The 20,434-nt window shown below is 41.4% G+C and overlaps 1 protein-coding gene across 5 annotated transcripts in view; it reads left to right on the top strand.

Moving 5' to 3' along the window:
• NRP2 (neuropilin 2) overlaps nt 1-20,434 on the top strand; it is a 148,558-nt gene that overhangs the window by 97,764 nt on the left and 30,360 nt on the right. For 3 of the 5 annotated variants that reach the window (XM_020972858.2, XM_020972863.2, XM_020972860.2), the window contains 3 exons: nt 9,608-9,870; nt 11,598-11,694; nt 13,108-13,143. In XM_020972858.2, the coding sequence (XP_020828517.1) occupies nt 9,608-9,870; nt 11,598-11,694; nt 13,108-13,143 (396 nt within the window). The remainder of the gene's footprint in view (nt 1-9,607; nt 9,871-11,597; nt 11,695-13,107; nt 13,144-20,434) is intronic. The other 2 variants (XM_020972859.2, XM_020972862.2) reach the window with 1 other exon arrangement.

Here is a 20,434-nt window from a genome sequence, read left to right as displayed (position 1 = left end):
TTTCTTCCTTCTTTCCTTCCTTCCTTCCTTTCTCTCTTCCTTCTTTTCTTTTTTCTTCTTTCTTCCTTCCTTCTTCTCTCTCACTCTTTTTTTGGCTTTCACTCTTAAACTTTTTGCTTTTCTTTCTTTTAAGTTTTTGTAATCCCTGTGCCTAGCACAATGCCTTCCATATAGTATGTGCTTAACAAAACCTGATGAATTGAATTGAGTTGAACCTACATGTAGAAGTTTTAGTTGTCATTGTCTGAAGACAGAAGGACATTTTAAATAGGAATGTGTCAATGGTCAGGATAGAGGTAGAGGGATAACAGGTATGAAGCTAGATTGAATCCATTTTGGTCATCTTTAGAGGCCTAAAGCAGCTCAGCAGACTCCCTAAACATGAGTCTTGGAGGGACCCCATGTGTCTAATGTTCTCTTAAAGCTGATTTATAGGAATATTCCATTTGGGTTACTCAGCATCTTAACTGCAAGAGCTATGAGGGACACGGGTGTTTGGAATAGTGTTTCATTATGAAAGGATGAGCTTGGGGTCATGGTATTTACACATGAAGGGATTGATAGAACAGGGCCTTTGCTTCAAAGTTCAAATATAGAACTCAGCTGGGATGACTCAGGAATTTTACTGTTCTGTAAGTGAGATTTGCAGATGCCTAATGCAATAGAAATAGAAGCAATTGTCTTGTTAACTCCTTATTTAGGTTGTCTTGACTAAGAGCTAAGTAGCTGATTGGGCCATTGAATTGATTCATTAGAGCAGGGGATGACTCATCCTGAGAATTGTGAGCAAGAAAATTAAGTGTGGGTGTGGGTGGATAGGTGTTTATGCACAAGGTAAGGAAAGTGGTTTCCTAATTCGTTTGATTTTGACCGTGGTCTAGTCGTGACTCTGAGAGCAAATTAAGCTCTGAAGATCCCCACAGGTGGGGCTGACAACCTAAACAATAGACGGGGGCAGGGTGGGGATGATTGAATTGCCTTCAAAGAGACCATTGTGGTTTGGGGTTTGGCTGGGGCACAGCCACTGAAAATACAAAGGATTCAGTTTTTCAGGCAGTAGACAGTGGTGGATCACTAAAGACCAGGAATGGCTCGTCTCTCTAAAAGAAGATCATTGTGTAGTTTGAATTGAAAATAGAAGAGAACTTTGAGACCTATGACCTCAAAGAGGTCAAAGACAGAATGAAAGGTCCCATATACACCAACATATTCAGAGCAGCATTTTTTGTCATGACAAAGAACTGGAATCAAGATCCATCAGCTGAGCAATGGCTAAACAAATGGTGGCACATGGCTGTGGTGGAATATTAGTGTATCATAAGAAATGATAGCTATGAAGAATCCAGAAAAGCATGGGAAGGCGTATGAACTGATACAGAGCAGAGTAAGCAGAACCAGGAAAACAGCACACCCAGCGACCCTGATAATGTTCTTTTCATTTATATGGAATCCAGAATACTGTGTAATTATAATGACCAAGTTTGGACTCAGAAAAAAAACATGAGAAAATATACTTCCTCTCCTCCTTTGTAAAGGACTGTGAGTATGGAATGTTGACTGTATAGTGTCAGACTTGTTTGATATGCTGGTTAGTTTTGCCAAACTGATTTTTGTTTTAAACTTTCTTTTTTATTCTTTGTTCCAAGAGGAGGTTCCCTGAGTAGTGTAGGGGGAGAGGTAGATTCAAAAAGGAATGTGATGTAAAAATAAAAGATATAAATAAAAATGTTGTTAATGCAGAAAAGCAGGAAGTGATTAGTGGTTATATAAGGAGGAGGGCAGGGAGTGAAATATCCCTGGTTTTGCAGAAGAGACAGCAGGTAAAATGTGGATTCTTTTACTTGGCTTGAGGTCTTGAAGGTCAGGGCTTCCTGCCAGCGTGTGGAACAATGAGGAAAAGGAACGAGAGGATAAGAAGCAGGTACGGATCTACAGTTACCAGATGAGATAGCAATAGACACAAGGAAGGTGCAGATGTCTGTAAGACCAAGCCTGAGATGGTTGCTTCTCTACAAGAAGGCAGTCTTTTGGAAAAACCTTGGATACATACTGCTGACATTCAGAGTCAATGTTTTCCTTAACTGAATATTAATTTAGGGACTTAGGCCGATGCAGAATGACCTGAAGAAGCCAGCTGAGGGGTAACTCATATCTTAACCATGACCTATATGAAGAGACTGCCTCTTCTGCGGCACTGAACAGTCTTTCAGATGGTTGTACTATCAGGAGGGCAAGTTGCTAGCCAGGAAATGAGTGTGTTGGACAGATGGTGCGTTTGGCTTTCCAATAGCCAGGAGGAGCAGACCGGTGATTTATCTGAGAGTTTGGTAAGGTGCAGACACGATCGATCGCAGCGCTATCAGGCCAGCAGGGGTCACGTGTTTGTGCTGCTCTCATTCAACCAAAGCCAGATGCAGCTGTAAATCTCCAGGTGAAATATCAGGAGACCCCCATTCCAGAGACGGCAGCAGGTTAACAACGCCTGAATGGCCCCGTCCTCCGAGATGCCTCTCTGACCTTCTGAACTTTTGTTGTCCATCCCCATGGGATTGTTTCCATGGTGTCATGGGCAGCAACAGATGTTTTGAGTCAGAGATCCAGTAGAATGCCCCCAAAGTATTTCAGGTCCTGAAGGAGAGGGATTGTATCTCTGGGATGTTTTTTCTTCCCCCTGCTTCAGCAACTACACATATTTCCTTTCAATTGTTCTTTCTTTGCTGGAAGCTGTCCATTAATGGCACAGGGACCATTAGCTACAGGAACAGTGAGGCTCAGGCATGCTGCATTTTCCTTTAACTTGACAATTATCTTGTTCTGGTAGAGCTCCTTAACACATCTGTTTTGTTTGAGTCCTATCAAGTCAGAAGAGTGACCCTTTCGGTTTCATCCCTACCTTTCTCCCAATCAATCAACAAGTTATGAACTGAACACTCCCCGTACCCAGCAGAGCATCCCCTTGAAGAGACTGTGTGGGGCTGTAGAAAGAGCTATCATGCCTCAGTCATGCACTGTCATGATACCCCAGGCCCACTCCAGGCCCCCTGTTCTCAAGTTAGAATTAGGAGGAACCCCAAATTTCTGAGGCAGAAATCGAATTGGGCAGTTTTTTTCATCCCAATTTGTGTTTTGTTGGGATTCCACGTCATGGATGTCTTGGAGGGAACCTGGGATGGGGATTTGCCCTTTCCCATCTTTATGCTCATTTTCTTAGTTTAGGACTCAGTACCCAGCTGGGGTTTTAGGCCTCCCGCTTTCCATGCTCTGTACTGATTCACTCACTTTCCTCTCTAGACACCCTGAGATCACCCTCACTCTCCCACCTTGTTCCACCATATACTGACTCTACCACCCACACAACTATTGTTCAGGTACCAACCCAGCAAGTTGGGCACAGCTATTGGCCCTCAATATATACTTGTTATTTTACCATTTTCACGCTTGTCTCTGACCTATCACTTCCAAGGCCAGTCCTGAGGCCATTTTCTAATGCTTATAAATAAGCCTGGAGAATAGCAAGTACCTGCTTCTTCCTGAAGTATATACCTTTTGGCCCCTTGGCATCCCCAGGTCTTGAATGCTGGACAGGAAACTTAAGTTTGCATTTCATATTTGATGCTTCCCAGGTATGTGACCCTGGGCAGGAAAATGTACTTTTATGAGCATCTATTCCCTCCTTTATAGAATGGGGGCCATAATACATACTCTACTTCATGGAGCTTTGTGGGGAATGTGCTTTGAAACCTTAAAGCTCTTTGTGTAAGTTATTATTATCTGACTGGGTCCTGGTTAACCACATCTTAGGATTTTTCAAATAACACTCATTCACAGGTCCTGTAGTGTAGTAGATTCTCCCAAGAGTAAATATCAAACTTACAGGCTCCCAAAATTAAGATCAAGGTATTGGATTTCTGAGACTAGACTAGAATGCTCAGGGTCACAGTGAAATAGGATTTCTCCCACTCCTCCTTAGACTTATTCTTCACCGGTGACCTTGGATCAGCTCTGACTTCCCTCAGTGAAAGCAAAGAGATACTTTTCAGCCCAGCATGCGCCTGGCTGATGTCTTTTATTAATTCCTCAAATTTGCATAACATCTTTCTTCCCTAGAGCTCATAGCACTTAATAGGCAAGCAGGGCACGAATGATTTAGCAGAGATGACCAAAAGACTGGAAAATAGAAATTCTGAAATTCCAAGATCGTATCTCCTGGACAAGTGAGGAGAAAGCCACATGGTACAGTGGAGATAGTACCAGCTATGGAGTCAGAGGATACTTAAAACTTCCTGGGTCTGGATTCTTCTGTAAAATGAGAGGATTGGACAAAATGGCCTTTGACAGCTCATCTGGCTCTAGATCTATAAGCCTATGACCGTGGGGGGTATTAACTGCCTTTACCTATATGAATGGTTATAAATCATATCAACAAGGCATTTATTTAAGCACAAGTACCACGCATTGTACCGGGGATACCAAAACATAAAAGAGACCATTCCTCATCAAGAAGTGAGCTTACAGTTTGCTGGAGAGAAGCATTGTTTTGAGTAGGAGAGTCCTAACAGCTGGAAGGATTAAGGTGGTCAGACACTTAGTAACTCTGTCCCTTTCTCCCATACCCACCCACTTCTGAAATGGTAGCAGCCCTTCTCCAGAAGCCAGGAAGAGAGAGGGTAGAGACCGGATGTTCTCCATCATGGAGAGAATGGACTTGAAATTACAGCAGGACAAATGGCATCTGGATAGAACAATGTTCTCATGGTGAAGGTTGTTAGACAGCAGAGTGCACAGATGATGAGCCTAAGGAATCTTTTTTTCTCGAAGAGTCAACATCTGCTTCCTTGGTTATTTAAGAGCAGCTGCCTGAAGGCAGGGGGGGTAGATTCTGATCTCTGAGGGTTCCTTTCAATCCAAGAGTCTCTATTAGTGTAAGACTGTACCACTACCTACTATAGTTGGATGGAAAAGCTATGGGGATAATTAGAGCCTAGTGGGACCTTTGGGAAGCAGCAGGGTCAGAAGGCTTAAGGGGTCCAAGGAGAATGGATCTTGTTTCTGACAAAAACTTGGACAAATCAGGGGAATCCAGTCTTCTTGCAGATATCAATCACTCTGAGGACTTTCCTACTTTGTTATGAGTCAGCAGGGTAGTGTGGGAGTCAAAAAAAGTTGGTGAGCTCTTCGACTTTATTAATGGAAAGATAATATATAAAACGAGAGATTATAATAGTGTTGCTTTACTCTGCCCTGGACAGACCACATCTGGAATATTATGTTGAGTTCTGAGCACCACGTTTTAAGAAAGATGTTGACAAGCTCAATCGGTATTCTTGTTGTATGCTTCCTCATGGTGTGAGTGCTAAGTTCACAGAAGGTGATTATCAGAAAGTTGGCCACCAGTTGGTGAATTTTTCCTGCCACATCAACTTATAAAGATCATCTAGTGAGACATAGAAGGATTAGGAACTATGTCGGTGAAAGGACTATCCATACTGATGAAATAATGTATCCTTGAAGTATTGGATTATTATTATTATTATTATTATTTTGCATAACACCTTTGGATTTATCTTTTTTTCCAACAGTATTTTTTCCAACTACATATAAAGATAGTTTTCAACATTCACTTTTATAAGATTTTGAGTTAGTATTGGATTATTATTGATAACCTGGTACACTTTCGGAGCAAGGCAATGAGCATGATAATAGAGCTCAAAACCAAACCGTAGATGGCTTGAAAACCAAAACCAAACCATAGATGGCTTGAAAGAACTAGAGGTGCTTAGCCTGGAGACAAAGACATTTAGAGGCTGGGGCATAATAATTGTCTTTGAGTATTTGAAAAGGTCTCATGCAGTAAAAGGATTAGACTTGTATTTTTTGACCCCACAGATTATACCAAAGACCAACAGGTAGAAATAATAGGTAGACCTCAGGTCCATAGAAGGAAAATGGTTCCTAACAATTAGAATATGAAAGTGGGATGCATTGCCTTGGGATAGTATGTTTAGGTAAGTTTCCTGTCACTCTTGGACTTCAGGTGGAAACTACTTCTCAGGTGTGTTGTAGATGGGATTCCTGATTCAGGTTGTACTAACTCTCTGGAGTCCCTTCCAACTCTGAAATACTATGAATTGGTCCATTCTAGATTCAGTATAGTCTTGAAGATTTCTATAAAATCTTCCAGTCAAACCAAACACTCTTTCGTCCCTTCAGGAGTATAGACTCCTGAGATCAAACTACAATCCTCAGGGTGACATTGGAAGGAAATATCTCCTACCCCTCCCTGGACTTGTCCTACTTTGGACCCAAACTCTACCATGACCTTGGATCAGTTCTGGTCTCTCTCTGTGAAGGATAAGAGATACTTTCCAGCCTAACAAGTGCTTAAATTCATGTCTGCTACTAATTCCTCAAATTTGCATATCATCTTTCCCCCAGAGCTCATAGCACTTAATAGGCAAGTAGGGAGCAAATGATTTAACAGAGTGAAAATCGGAGCTCTGCTAGTCTCTGGATCCCACAGATGAGTGGATTAGCTTGGATGTCAGTGGTGAATTATGTTCCCATCAGCAGCTTCCACCGTACTTAGCACTTCACCAGCATTAACTCCCTGGTTCTCAGAATTGCCATACAAACTACAATGTTATCACCATCATGTAGAGAGAGAGAAAAGGCATCCCTGAGTCCCAGGGGGAATAACTCTGTAAGGTTTTTGGCCTAATGATGCCCTTTGTTTGGGTAGCAATATATGGAAGTAAAATAGACTCTCGCCAGCACCATCCTCCACACCGCCACACAGATTCCTTTTCCACCTAGTAATTTCTCACTGTTTCACTGTCTCCCTGCCTCTTAAGAACATAAATTCACACGAGTGACAGCATTACTTGCCAAGCAATTTTTAGTCAGTAAGTAGGTCTTGTTGTTTGAGAAAAATATGAAAGAGAAAGTGGAATGCCAAGTCTTTGAAATCCAATTCCTTTCACCCATGAGGAGAAGCAAGTGATGACTTTTAAATTATAGGGAGTGGAAGAGAGGACCTCTTTGGTCAGTGGATGGCTCCTTGGATAACCGGATACTTGTGATGATCAGTTTCTGGTCATTTCTTTGCTCCTGAAATGGTCTGTTGACTAAGAAGAGGATGGGAAATAGCTCTAGAATGCTTATATGAACTTGAAGGACACCCAGGCTCAGAGATACCCATTTCTCTTCTATCTCTAGTACATCAAGAGCTGTCATTTTTTCCCATTCATTTATCATTTATGCATCTAATATGTGTTCATTAAGTGCCTTCATATACACAGATGCAGAGCGTGGTAGAAAAAAAGCATACATCTCTCATTCTCTAATTCACCAAGCATTTACCGAATCCCTGCTATGTGCCAAGCACTGGGCTAGGCACTGGACCCCCAAAGACTCCCCCCCCAAAAACCTTCCAAGAAGTTTGCATCTTACCGGGGGAAAACAACACATAGACAGATAACAAAGACAAAATATATACAAAGAAAGTATAAAGTGATTTTTTTTTTTCTGGGAGAGGGCACTAGCAGCTGAGAGATGTCATGTAGGCAGTGGAACTTGAGATGAAGTCCTTTGAAGGAAGCCAGCGACTTTAGGAGGTAGGGGTGAGGAAGCAATGCATTCCAGGTATGTGGAAGAATTAGTACAAAGGCAAGTTATAGCTCCTGCCCTCTAGAAGCCTCTCATTTAACTGAAGGTGAAGCTAAAAATCAAACAACTGAGTGACAGTGTTATAGGCCATGTGTGATTACATGCCCAGATGAATAGGTGACACAGAGCAATTAAATGCTTATGGAAGCTGAGAGCAGGGAGAAATTCATGTGGACTGGGTGGAACAGGGAGGGAAGAACACAGGCACTGAATAAATACAAAGTATTTGTAGTATGGTAGAGTGAAACTATTCCAGCTTGAAAAGAAGGTTCATGTTAGTTGGCAATTCCATGATTGGGAAGGACTGGGCCAGATTATAGAGGGCCTTGAATGCCAAGTTGAGTCTATTCCCAGGGTAAACTCCTTTCATGGAAGAGAATTTAAATGCTATTACCTTACTAAGATAGTTGTTTATTACTATTGCAGTTTTTAGAATTTCCCCGTGCTTATTTGAGTGTGAAATGGAAACCACTCACACTTTGTGAAAAGAGATCATGCTTGTTTTGGTCTCTGTTTTGTTCTGTTGCAACTTGGGGGGAAGGGAAGGGAGCTGGGGAGCCAAATTCAATTCAGGGTAATTTGGGGGGGAGGGGATAAGGCAGCAACAGAAGTCAGAGCACATGCTGTGAAATTTGTGTAATTTGACGCAAAGGCTAGAAATAAAGAAGGAATCAGAGAGAACAGTGTTTGACAATGCAAGGGCCATTCCTTTTTGAGTTACTGATAAAGAGGAGTCTAGGGAGGAGTGAGGGGGAAGAGGCAACGTCCAGGGCACCTACCTCTTGGACTGCCCAGTCCTGGCTTAGCCAGGATGATATTAGGCAGGGTGGTAGTGGCAGAAGGGTAGCCAATAACTCTAGCAATTGCTAAGGTGCTGCCATGCTGAGGCCTCAGGGCCTCTCAGCTTCATTCTTTACCTACCCAAGATATCTAAAATAGATGCATGTAACCATCCAGCTGTGGATGATGCCAAGTGTTATGCTATTTATTTCCTATGTTCTGTGCTGGGTCTTCAGTGAAAATGGTATTCCTATCACTTTGCAGCAGATTTTCAGGCATAGCTCTTGAACAGAAGGTATCCCTGTATGTTTTGTTTACCCAGAGGCAGATGCAATTGATTTACAACCTGTCCTTTGTACAAGCGGTCAGATACCCACACGAGTTGGGATTTGCAGGTGCAAGCCACTGGCACCCTTTTCTTATTGGCTACAGAACCACAATGTGAGGAACTTGGTATTCTGCTTGGTATTTGGTTTGTATTTGAAACCAAACAGCAATTAAATTCATTCTCCCAAAATCTGGAAGGGGAAAACCCTAATTTTCTAGGATATTTATATTCGGTGCTAAAAGTGAAGCTCTGTTCTAGAGGCCCCCAGAGCTCATTAGCAATAATAATGGTTATTGTTATCATTGGATCTGCGTGTGTCTGGCTTTCTGAGAAAAGGCAGCCAAGAGCAAGGCTCCCTGGATGGATTGGGAGAGGAGTGGGAGGTACATGCCCATTTGGTGGCACCCTCGCTGTGCCACTTCCTCCCCAAACCCCACTTCCCCAGACCCCACCTCCTCCTTAATAACATCTATATTGTGGCTTCTAAATGATGATAGGTGTCTCTGAATCCCAAAAGCCATCTAGCATCATGTGTAGCAATGTGACAGCTAAAATGCCTCCTTTGTGATCAGAGCTGGAGGCAAGATATTGTAAAGGCTAGATAGACATAGCAGCCAGGGGGAGGCAGTTTTTAAGACTTTGCAATCAGCAGCCACTATCCCACTTAGACAACTTGTGGTTTGGGAAAAAAAATCAAACCAGCCACCCTTTTGGCCCCATCTTTCATCCTAGGGTCCTGATCCACTGGGGTCCTATTTGGAAACAAAACTGTGAGTGCTAGTGTCATTGACAGGGGCTAATGTTACCCCCCTGCTTTGGGTTTGTTTCTGGCAGATGGCAGGAACTATTTGAGGCTCCAGAGTAATGGAAGGAGAGAGGACCAGCACGGCCGGCTCATCAGCCCTGCCCTCTACCTGCCCAGGAGCCCTGTCTGTATGGAATTCCAATACCAAGCCACAGGTGGGAGTGGGATCGCTCTGCAAGTGGTTCGGAAAGCAAGCCAAGCCAGCAAGCTCCTCTGGGTCATTCGGGAAGACCAAGGCAGCGAGTGGAGACAAGGAAGGATCATCTTGCCAAGTGATGAAATGGAGTATCAGGTGAGGTGATAAAAGGAGATTTGTGTGAAGATTCAGGGGAATCATTTTCAGCCTATTTCAATATTTCAAAGGGCTGTGCCCATTCATCATTAGGGAACGTGGTTAAGTGCCGCTGTTTTCATTGTGTTTCTCCCGTTGCCATAGCAACTAAATGACACTCTTATTTGTTATTCAGAATGTGCCTATCTATACACCCAGACTTGGTTCTTTGTTCCTCCTATTGCTTCTCTATTGCTGAAATCTTCTCTGGACAAACGCTTCCCCCCACCCCCACCCCATTTTATTTTGATTGTTACCTGGTAGCCTGACACAAAAGCCAGAAAAATAAACACAAACAAACCTTCCCCTCTAGAAGGAAAAAGCAGTGTCTAGTTCTTAAGATTCTCTGAAGGAAATATACACAGCCTTTCCTGACCTGCCTTAATGAATCTGAGCCAGGCAAGGGGAGTGGAAGCTGCCTGCTCTCTCTGTGGCCCTTGGATGTGAGGAGTCCTAAACTAATCATTTCTCTCCCAGCCACTCTGGCTTTTATGATCTCTGTTGGAGGGGGAGAGAGAGAGAGAGAGAGAGAGAGAGAGAGAGAGAGAGAGAGAGAGAGAGAGAGAGAGAGAGAGAGAGAGAGAGAGAGAGAGACAGAGAGAGAGACAGAGAGAGAGACAGAGACAGAGAGAGAGACAGAGAGAGAGACAGAGAGACACAGAGAGAGAGACAGAGAGAGAGAGACAGAGAGAGAGACAGAGAGAGACAGAGAGAGAGAGAGAGAGAGAGAGAGAGAGAGAGAGACAGAGAGAGAGACAGAGAGAGAGAGAGACAGAGAGAGAGAGACAGAGAGAGACAGAGAGAGACAGAGACAGAGAGAGAGAAAGAGACTGAGTGAGGCACAGGAGAGGTGGGAGCTGCTCTGTTGCTGGTAGGATGGGCAGAAATCACCCGAGGCACCCTTTGGAATAGGTGACTCCATACCAGCTTCAGCATTAACCTTCTCCTCCCCAGCCAAGAAGCAGCAACAGATGGCGGCTGAGGCAGCCAACTGTTTGCTTAGCTTGCCAGAGGACATGTGCTAGTTAGCAGAGAGAAAGCTGAGTGAGGGAGAGAAAAAGAGTGATGATTTAACATCGGAGAGCACAGACACCTCTGTTTGCTCACTGCCCTTCCCATCCCTGTGTTAGAGGGGTGTTGTTGAGAGTCATTTGCTCCTGGTTATAATGGTGTGCCCGTAAGGAAGCTGTGCCCTCAAAGCAAAGTGACTCCAATATGCTCCCTTTCTCACAGTGTCCCACCCTATTCCTTTCCTCTGAGTTATAAGAATGCTTCCAAATACCCAACTTGTGTATTGAAGGGGAAGAAAAAAGGAAAGACCTTTCTACATAGCTCAAGTTAGTTCCTTTCCTTTTAACATAAACCAATCGTGGTTCTTTTTAATCAACGTGTACTAGTTATTAGATATAAAAATTCATCACCTTGTGTGGGGTTTTTTCTCCCTCCACCCCCTCAACTGTGCATTTGATCTGAACTAACTCTTTTCAAATTAAGATTTCTAAATGCTGCTGCCATATGGTCAACACATGCATCCCAGGTGCAATAAATGCATGAATGAATGACTAAATAAATGAATAAACAAGCAAATAAATAAATAAAGACAAGTAGGGAGGAAATGAGAAATCTTTGCACTGTTTGGTCATGGAAATGTCACCTAACCATGGGATTTGTTGTGATTGTTTCCATAGATTGTGTTTGAGGGAATTCTAGGCAAAGGACGCTCAGGAGAGATCGCCATCGATGATATCCGGATAGGCACTGATATCCCCCTAGAGAATTGCATGGGTATGTCAACATCTGTCTCCTCTGGGTTGCTCCAAACTAGACAGTAAGTGCTGGTGTACATACCAGAAGACAGCATGTCACTGTGTTAAATCTTGTGCTTCCTGGATTCAACTGAGGGCACAAAATTCAGTTGTTACCTTGTTCAAAGGAGCTGGCTATTCCTCTTCCTCACTACTAAGGAAGGGAAAGGGAAAAGAAAGGGAAAAAATTGCTGTCTAGAAAGTGAAGGCTTATGTGCTTGAGGTTAAAAGTGGGTATAATACCCTGGGACTGTTTAGGATAGCTAGAATGTGACATGAGGCAAAGCTAGGGTGCCATGTTCCCAATCAAAAATAGATGTACACTAAGTATAAAGAACTTCTGAATGCCAAGACGCCATCATCAAACTCTAGCTTTTAGCAAGGAAAATGCTACAGGATGAAAACCACCTGCCAGTCAAGATTACATGCTCAGAGGACTGGATGGATTTAATGTGAGCCTTCACAAACAAGTGAGCAAAAATCAAAACTACCTCCCCCCAAAAAAAGGTTAAAAAAATGTCAAACAAACAAATAAAAAACCAACTTTGCGTTAGCAATAGCATAATTACGTAAGAGATTCTTTCAGCTGAATGGATTATAGGGAAAACCCTGGCATATAAACCAAGTTATTGGAAATTTGGTATCTTATCCACCAAATGCATAAACTAAATGGTCATTGGAGAATTGCCCAGTGTCCATTGAGTAGCTCAATGACCCCGTAGAAGAGCAAGATGCAATATTGTCTTATTGGTCAGATATCCTTGCAAAACCTCAATGAGAGACACGCTTCCCACTCAGTGTCTCACCTTGGGGTTAATGTTTTCCTACCTGGGTTTCTCTACTATTGCTTTGCTAGACATTTTGTCTTCCATGCCATAACTGTGGGCAACAGAATTATGCCAGTGTAGAAAACAGGTAGCATTGAGAAGGGACTAGAACTTCTTTGGCCTGAGCAGTAAGTAACTCTAATAACTCACAAAGTGCTTTTCTTGGTACATTTGTCTTGGGTATGTGTGTATGTGGTGATATCACCAGCACCTGGGATTGCCCTGGTCCCTCTGGCAAACTCCCAGGCTCCCAGCATCTAAAAGTGATCCAGTGAGAAAGTAATCAGTGGCAAGTAACTGATTACAGATAGTTTGGGAATCTATTAATCCAAGAAGGATTTTTTTGGTTCCAAAGAAACTTTAGGCGCCTTCTTCCTCTGATGATGTGTTAGGTATGGTACAGAATATGTAAAGGATACAGCCCATGTGTTTTGGGGTTTGATATTCCCAAACCAAGCCCAGAGGGTGTTATGGAAAAGTTACCAGAAATAGTTTAGCTTCATCCATCCTCTTCCATTGTCACTTTTGCCTTCCTCTAATATAAAGCATTTTTTTTTCTCTTTCAGAACCTATCACAGCTTTTCCAGGTGAGAATTTTTCAGGTAAAAGATGCTTTTAAAATATACATATATGCTGTTCTTCTGCCTCCCCACCCTCCCGTCCCATGTGATGTGAATTTGAAAAACAATATTCTTTAATCTTGACCAAATATTGATGGTGTTACTACTTAGGGGAAATGGGTGATATGTCTTCCCAACACTAGATGGCGCTAACCACGCCTGCAGAGGTAGCAGAAGGGATTTAGAGTCTTACTATCTCTTGTTTAATTAAAGTTTAGAAGCCAATAATAGAGACAAATAGGTTACAGATAAACCCCTTGGCCCTACATTGACCAATGGGGAGCAACGAGGCTTGAAATGTATGAGTGGTGTGGAAAGAGAGCCAGTAGACAGAGTTAACGAAGAAATCAGTAGCAAATTAAAAGTGAAATGAGGTGGCAATGATTTATTTTAGCATGAAGATTGTTTCTTTCTAGTTTCCGGGCACCAAGACAGCGGTCTCAATTATTCCACAGTAAGGTATAATGGCAGGTGGTTTTGTGAAGGAAGAAAATTAGGAGTAGACTCTGGAAATGACTGTCAGAAGGAGGGACAATTAGAGTTCAGAAGTTGATGTTTAAAAGTAAAAGAAACAGGGAGAAATGGTGTATTTAGTGTCTAGAACAGAAGACTTCAAATATAGGGCAAGAAAATAGGAAATGAGAATTTTCTTTAATCTCCCTGTTAAGTCAATAGAGCATACAGCAATAACAATAGAATTTAGGGAGCCTATCTCATTCAGAAAGAAAAGGACCCTTTTCAGAATCTAAACGAATGGAAGTTCTCTGTGCTGGGGAAAATTTAGTTGGCTTTTTGTATCCTCCTACACATAATCCCACAAAAGTGACATTTCCAAAGTCTTTTTTGGTGGGTGATTAGTATATGTGTGAAAGGAGGTGTGGTGCCCCAAGTAAAGGGTATTTAGCCTTCTACACTTTGCCTGTGTATAAGCTGCTCACAGAAACACCCACATACGCTTCTCTATATTTGCAGGGTTTAATCATATCCTGTTCTATGCAAACAGAGTTGTGTGATGCTATTATGCCTTGTTAAGATTTTACTGGATCTCACCCCAGAGGCAACAGCACATCAGAGATAAAGAAAGTCATTTTCATATCCAAAGTCTAGACTTTATCTTTATTCCCATTAATCTGCCCAACTCATGGCTAGCTCAAAGTCACTCAGGGACAGATAAGTCTCTGATTTGTTACCTGGATGTACTTTCTAACTCCCTCTTCAACTGCGTAATTTGCCCCTCACCAGTCATAGCTCTAAGACAGCAGAGGAGACAGAAAGATGAGGACTGGAGAGGGGATAGAGTGGAAAAAACAGGTTTCTATAGTAGGAATTACCTCCACCCTGTTTCTATCTCATCAAGACACATGTGCCTGAGCCCACACACCTATACACACGTGGATACATACATACGTTCAAGGTATTAAGTTTACATGCTTTGGAATTATTTAGATATGATATCTATATATCTATATCTATATCTATATCTATATCTATATCTATATATATATATATATATATATATGTAAATTTGAATCAAAAATTTTCGAAGGATTCTCAAAAATTTACTTGATGACAGTTTAAATTCAAAAGTTTTTACCTGTAAGGTTCCAGGTACAATCTTTACTGAGTAATAAAATCTTTATCTTCTTGTACGCCTGACTATCAGGTCAGGTCATAACTGCCATAATGTAGTGAGGGTCAAAGTGCCCATGTAAAGATAAGAAAAGACTTCTCAGAAGTAGCTATACGTGGCATTGTGATGTGAAGGTGGGATCCCATGATTCGGGCTATGACTGACGAGTGTGATGCCAAGGGCTTCACTTCTCTAAGAGAATAAACAAATGGGTATTCAGCCCATGTCCAAGCTTAACAATGTCTCCTTTAACAAAGAAACATGTAAACAAATGTCATGGTAGACCTCTGTGGGGTAAAGTTGGGTATACTGAATATTAAAACATCCCCTTTCATGTGAGAGGAGGAAACAAAGAGAGAAAAAAGTTATGTATTTCCAAATGCAACAGGACGAGGTTGGGAGCTATGGGATCTGGTAGTGGTGGAGAAAATTATGTCCCATGTCTTGGTGGCTTGGGTTTGTTTTGTTTGTTTGTTTGTTTTGTTTCTTTGGAGGAGGGGAGAGGAGTAATTCTGAATGACTCTGAGACAGAAAATATCACCTTCTTAGGAAGACCTGAGAATGTTTTTAGAGTAAATACTTAAGGCAAATGCTTTCGGTCCTGGGTCATTTGGGTACTTTGAGATTTGGAGATATCTTTAAAAGTTTTGCTTTTTTCTCATTTTCCTTTTCACCATGAAATATTTTCTTTTGCACTCAAATAGCCTCAAATGTGCTTTCTGCTTTGGCATGTTATCTGTGGCTTTATAATGGTGTGTGAGGGAAAGGGGAGAAAATGGATAAATTGTGTGTTCATGCGTTTTAACAGTCCATTTTTTTTGTTATGAAATCACTTAGAATAACTTGCACTCTGACTTGTATGTTTTTAAAGCATTTCATACAAATGTGATGCGATCATGTATCTCTTTTATGAACTGAACAATTAAAGAATGAAAATGTGCCTTATACACAGAAAAGAATGAAAAGGCCCAGAAAAGTAATCCACTTAAGATGGTGGATTATTTCCTCTCAACCAATACTTTAAAAAAAAAACTAATAGAAAAGTAATAATAAAGAAGCTAATAAATATGCATAAAGTAGTAATCAGTTTTCTGCACTTAGTGGGCAGGTTTTTTGGCTTTTTTTTTTTAGCACGTTGCAGCCTAAGAGAGAGCTGTTGTTACTGTTACAGTATGTTTGTTTTGAAACAAGGAATAGTGAAGATGAATGTGTGTGGCTCACCAACTATTTGGCCGACCAAAATCCTAGACTTTGTGTGCTAGATGCTAGACTTTTCTTTTAAGGAAGATGAGGTTGTCCTAAGAACCATTGCTGTACCCATCAAGTACCCATGGGATGAATAGAAACAGTAAACTACTTCATTGTAATTTGCTCATTTTTCTTTGAAGTGTATCTTATAGCCAGGGCCATCTGGGACTTGGAGCCATCTCAAAGGGTGGGGGATGAAGGTCTGGCATACCATGTGTTTTCTTGGTCCCCCAAATCCAAGAACAAACCAACTGTGGATACATCACATGTGTTTAAAATGAACATCTAGGTCAGACTTGAAGGAGGAAAATAAATGTCTGAAGGGTAGTCTAAGTGGGAAGAAACGAGAGTCCCGCTGGTTTATTGGAGCCAGATTAGGGGAATGTGAGTGGATTACATACAAATGAACCTTGTTTAGCACCAACTGGCCCATTCACCTTCTAGCTGCTTCCTTGAATACCCCCAGCCCAGAATATGGCTCCCCCAAAGTGTAGGACCTGAGACAGTCCTTCTGTTTCAACATAATCTAGGAATGGCTCCATTTGGAGTATTTTCAAGTGTTACAAGGATGCTTGTGAGGGTTAATTAGTACTAGGCAGAGTGATCCTCTGATGAAGGGAAGGAAAGTATTAGTAATCAATCCATGCCCATGTTTCAGATAGGCAGCTGTGGTGTGTGAATTGCTCCTGGCTCCTCTCTTACCCTCCTCCGAATGCCAGATTAAGAATAGGTGTTGCTGAGCAAGGAAGCATGGAGATCAGATATGTGTAAACGGGATAACTACTTGGCTGACATTGTTTGCTTTTGGAGACACTCATGGGTTACGTGTGAGGTACACTGTACACCGTCAGAGAGTTCGGACACATTCCCCATAGTTTACCATTAATCCAAACAGCTGCCAAGGTCAGTTTGTCTGAGGGGATGAAAATTTCTTTCCCTGACCTTCCTTCTCCATGAACATAAAGGACAGTGCTTGGTTGAAAGAAAGGAAAACAAGCTCTAGGGATAGGGGAAGAAGGCAGAGATTTCGCGTTGCCATTGATCTGAATATAATGGCAGAGTTAGCCCTCCAAAGATCAGAGCGGCTTCTGGTGGCTTTGGTGAAAACCCTGTGATGTTTCTCACTCATCCCTTTACTGCCTAAGTGGCAAACAAAGATCAAGGGGAGATATTTGCCTCATTAGTCATTTTCAGGACACTTTGTACTTCTCCATTCTCTCTCAAAAGAGATCAGTGGGCGGGTTACCTCATTCTTCCACCATCTTCTGTAAACTCTCTGTCTGGGGTGGGACCAACCGTTGTTTTTTTGTTTTTTTTTTAATTACGTCTAGCAAATTAAACAAATTCCTTGTCTTTGAAGCTTTTCTTCTCCAGGCCCTTCATTTCAACCTAAGACGATAACCTCTGTGAGTGTCCTTACCCATGTTATCTCAAAGAGCAGATTTCACATGTTTTTAAGAAAAAAACAGTTTTTGTTTGGAAAACATCTTTCCCCCCTCAATCGCTGTTGTCGTTTAGTAGTTTCGGTTGTGTCTGACTCTTCATGACCCCATGGACCTCTGTCCATGGGGTTTTCTTGACAAAGACACTGGTATTTCATTCTCCAGTGGCAAACAGGGGTTAAGTGACTTGTTCAAGGTCACATAGTTAGGAGGTTTCTGAGGCTAGATTTGAATTTGTCTTTCTGACTCGAAGCCTAATAATCTAGCACCACTTAGCCACCCTATTAAATAACAAATTAATATAAAATACTTAAAGAAGTGGAAGCAATTTAAAGTTTTTTTTAAAAAAAAGTTATTTGAGGGGCAGCTAGGTGGCACAGTGGATAGAGCACCGGCCCTGAAGTCAGGAGGACCTGAGTTCAAATGTGGCCTCAGACCAAAGACTTGACACTTACTAGCTGTGTGACCCTGGGCAAATCACTTAGCCCCAATTGCCTAAAAGCAAAAAAAAAAAGTTATTTGAGTAATAGAAATAACAGAAATTATGTCATCTTTTATTCTATCAAAATGAATTCTTAAAGGAACAAATTTATTTGGAAATATGTCATAAATAGTATAAAACCCCAGTGGGGGTCATGCGCACACATCACAACATCTGGACAAGACTGAAATCTCGGAAAAGTAATAGCTCCCTGCCTGCCCTGCTCATCTCCTAGAGCAGAAGTTTAAACAAATGAACAATGAAATTTTAGAGCTTTGTGAGGATCCACTGAGGGTCTGTAGTCTGGGCTAAAATGCAGTTTAGTCCCAAATGTGAAGGCTTTAGGTGCATTTCCTGCACCAGATGAACAGTTTAAGTGTATTTACTTTTCTATGTTTTGTCTCCTCTGTTAGAATGGGAGTTCCTTGAGAGTAGGGACAGTCTTAATTTTCTATTTCTGCCCCCAGTTTTGCACAAAACAAACACTTAATAAATAATTTATTTGTTCATTCACATGTGACCACAACGTTGGCTCAATTCAACAACGTAGCCAACCGATTAAATTTCTGGAGTCCCAGTATCTAAGATACTGGACGAGACAGACCTCAGAATTGACCCAGACTGACCCAGAATCCCTTCTACAACTTCTTCCACAAGCAGTCAGCCAACCTCAAAGAATTGTAGGGAGAGGAAGCCCAATCTCTACTAAGGCAGCTGTTTTGGGATAATACTAATTGTTAGAAAGTTTTCGTTTCTAACTGGCCTAAATCTGTCTCTCTCCAGCTTCTACCCTTTCCTCACAGTTCTGCCGTCTGGAGACAAGCTAGACAAGCCTAATTCCTCTTCCTTGTGCAAGCCCTGTGCAAGGCACAAGAAGAGATAAAAGAGTTTAGATAAGATATATCCGAGTTCTCTTTGAGATTACATTGTAGTAGGTAAAAAATTATCTGGATAATATATAATATTATGTTATATTATATAATTACATAACATATAATTATGCAATATATTTTATGCATTATATAATTTTATTAATAACATATAATTATATATTCACATAATCTTTATATATAACATAATTATATATGTGTTTTATATATATATATATATATATATATATGTATATATATAAATACAAAAATCAGTCAACAGTAAGCATTCACTAAGTGCCCACTAGGTGCCAGGCCTTGTGCTAAGCACTAGGGATACAAGCAAAAGACATTCCCTGTCCTTGAGGAGCTCAAAATAATATATGTTATGTTACATATATATGTTACATAACATAACACATGTTACACATTCCACCAGGAAAGTGGGAGCCAGGTATTATATGAGAGCCAGGATCCAAAATCATCACTGACTAGGGATCCCAGGTAGACTTCCTGAAGAAGATGGAATTCTTTCCCAAGAAAATACTCTACAAGATTGTTAGGATCTTTTGCTAGGGCCAAATTTTGAAGGCAAGTGGGATAGAATCCACTGATTCTTTTGTCTTTTACAAAACTTTTTAAAAAATTAGTTTATTTTACATGCATTTGTAATCTGTCCCCTTTCCCCAACCCTACCGACTCATTGAAAAATTAAAAAAAAACCCTTTTGTTATAAACATGTATAGTCCTGCACAGCAAGTTACCACATTAGCTATACCCCAAAATGTATCTGCTTATTAAGTTTGTCACATCTATGGCTTGAGATGAGTGGCATGTTTCATTTTCAATCTTCTGGACACTGGTACTCTTATCTTGCTGATGTCTGCCATACCCTGAGAACGCCAGGGAAAACTGTAAAAGAGGGTGGAAGTTCCATAAGGCTTAGTCCTTGTTTGTTTGGGAAGAAAGAGCTGAACTGAATTTGTTTCCATCACTAGCTATCCCCCATCTTGAAAAGGATCCAGGTATGGATAGCCATGCTGATTCTATGTCTGAGTTCCCTTGATTTTTTCATTCCCTCCACTCCATCCCTTGCTCAGAGACTACGATTTTTTGTTTTGGTCCAGATTTGTGATTTCTTCAGTGCAGGAAATGCCTGGTATTGAAACTTCCTCCACCAACACCCATTAGCAACTTATGTATAATTTATTGTATTAGAGTTGCTAATACATATCAGAGGTCATGCTTGTTCTTCTAAAGTTCAAGGTTGGCTCTCTATCTACTATACCTTATTGCCTCTTTGGTTGACTGAGATAATGAAGGCCGTTGCCTGCCATCCCAGGCTCATTGGCCCCAGGGATAGCTTCCAGAGACCTAAGGGCTCTTGGGCTCCTTTCACCTCCAATTCCTCTACATTGCCATTTAGAAGTCCAGTGAGAATGGTAAGCTTTTTTAAAAAATGTGGAACTCTACCACTAATCTGGGAAAAATACATCTGACTGGGAATTTGGGGGGGCTTTAAGTAGGAGGTGGTAATAAGGTGAGGAGTAGACATTTGTGACTGTTTTCTGGCTTGATAGAAAACTGGGTTGTTGCTGTATTC

The sequence above is a fragment of the Phascolarctos cinereus genome, unplaced genomic scaffold, assembly GCF_003287225.1.
Source record: "Phascolarctos cinereus isolate Bilbo 61053 unplaced genomic scaffold, phaCin_HiC Scaffold_7;HRSCAF=346, whole genome shotgun sequence".
Classification (NCBI taxonomy): domain Eukaryota; kingdom Metazoa; phylum Chordata; class Mammalia; order Diprotodontia; family Phascolarctidae; genus Phascolarctos; species Phascolarctos cinereus.
The sequence above is the reverse complement of the archived record's forward strand: the minus strand, read 5'-3'. Positions and strand labels throughout refer to the sequence as shown.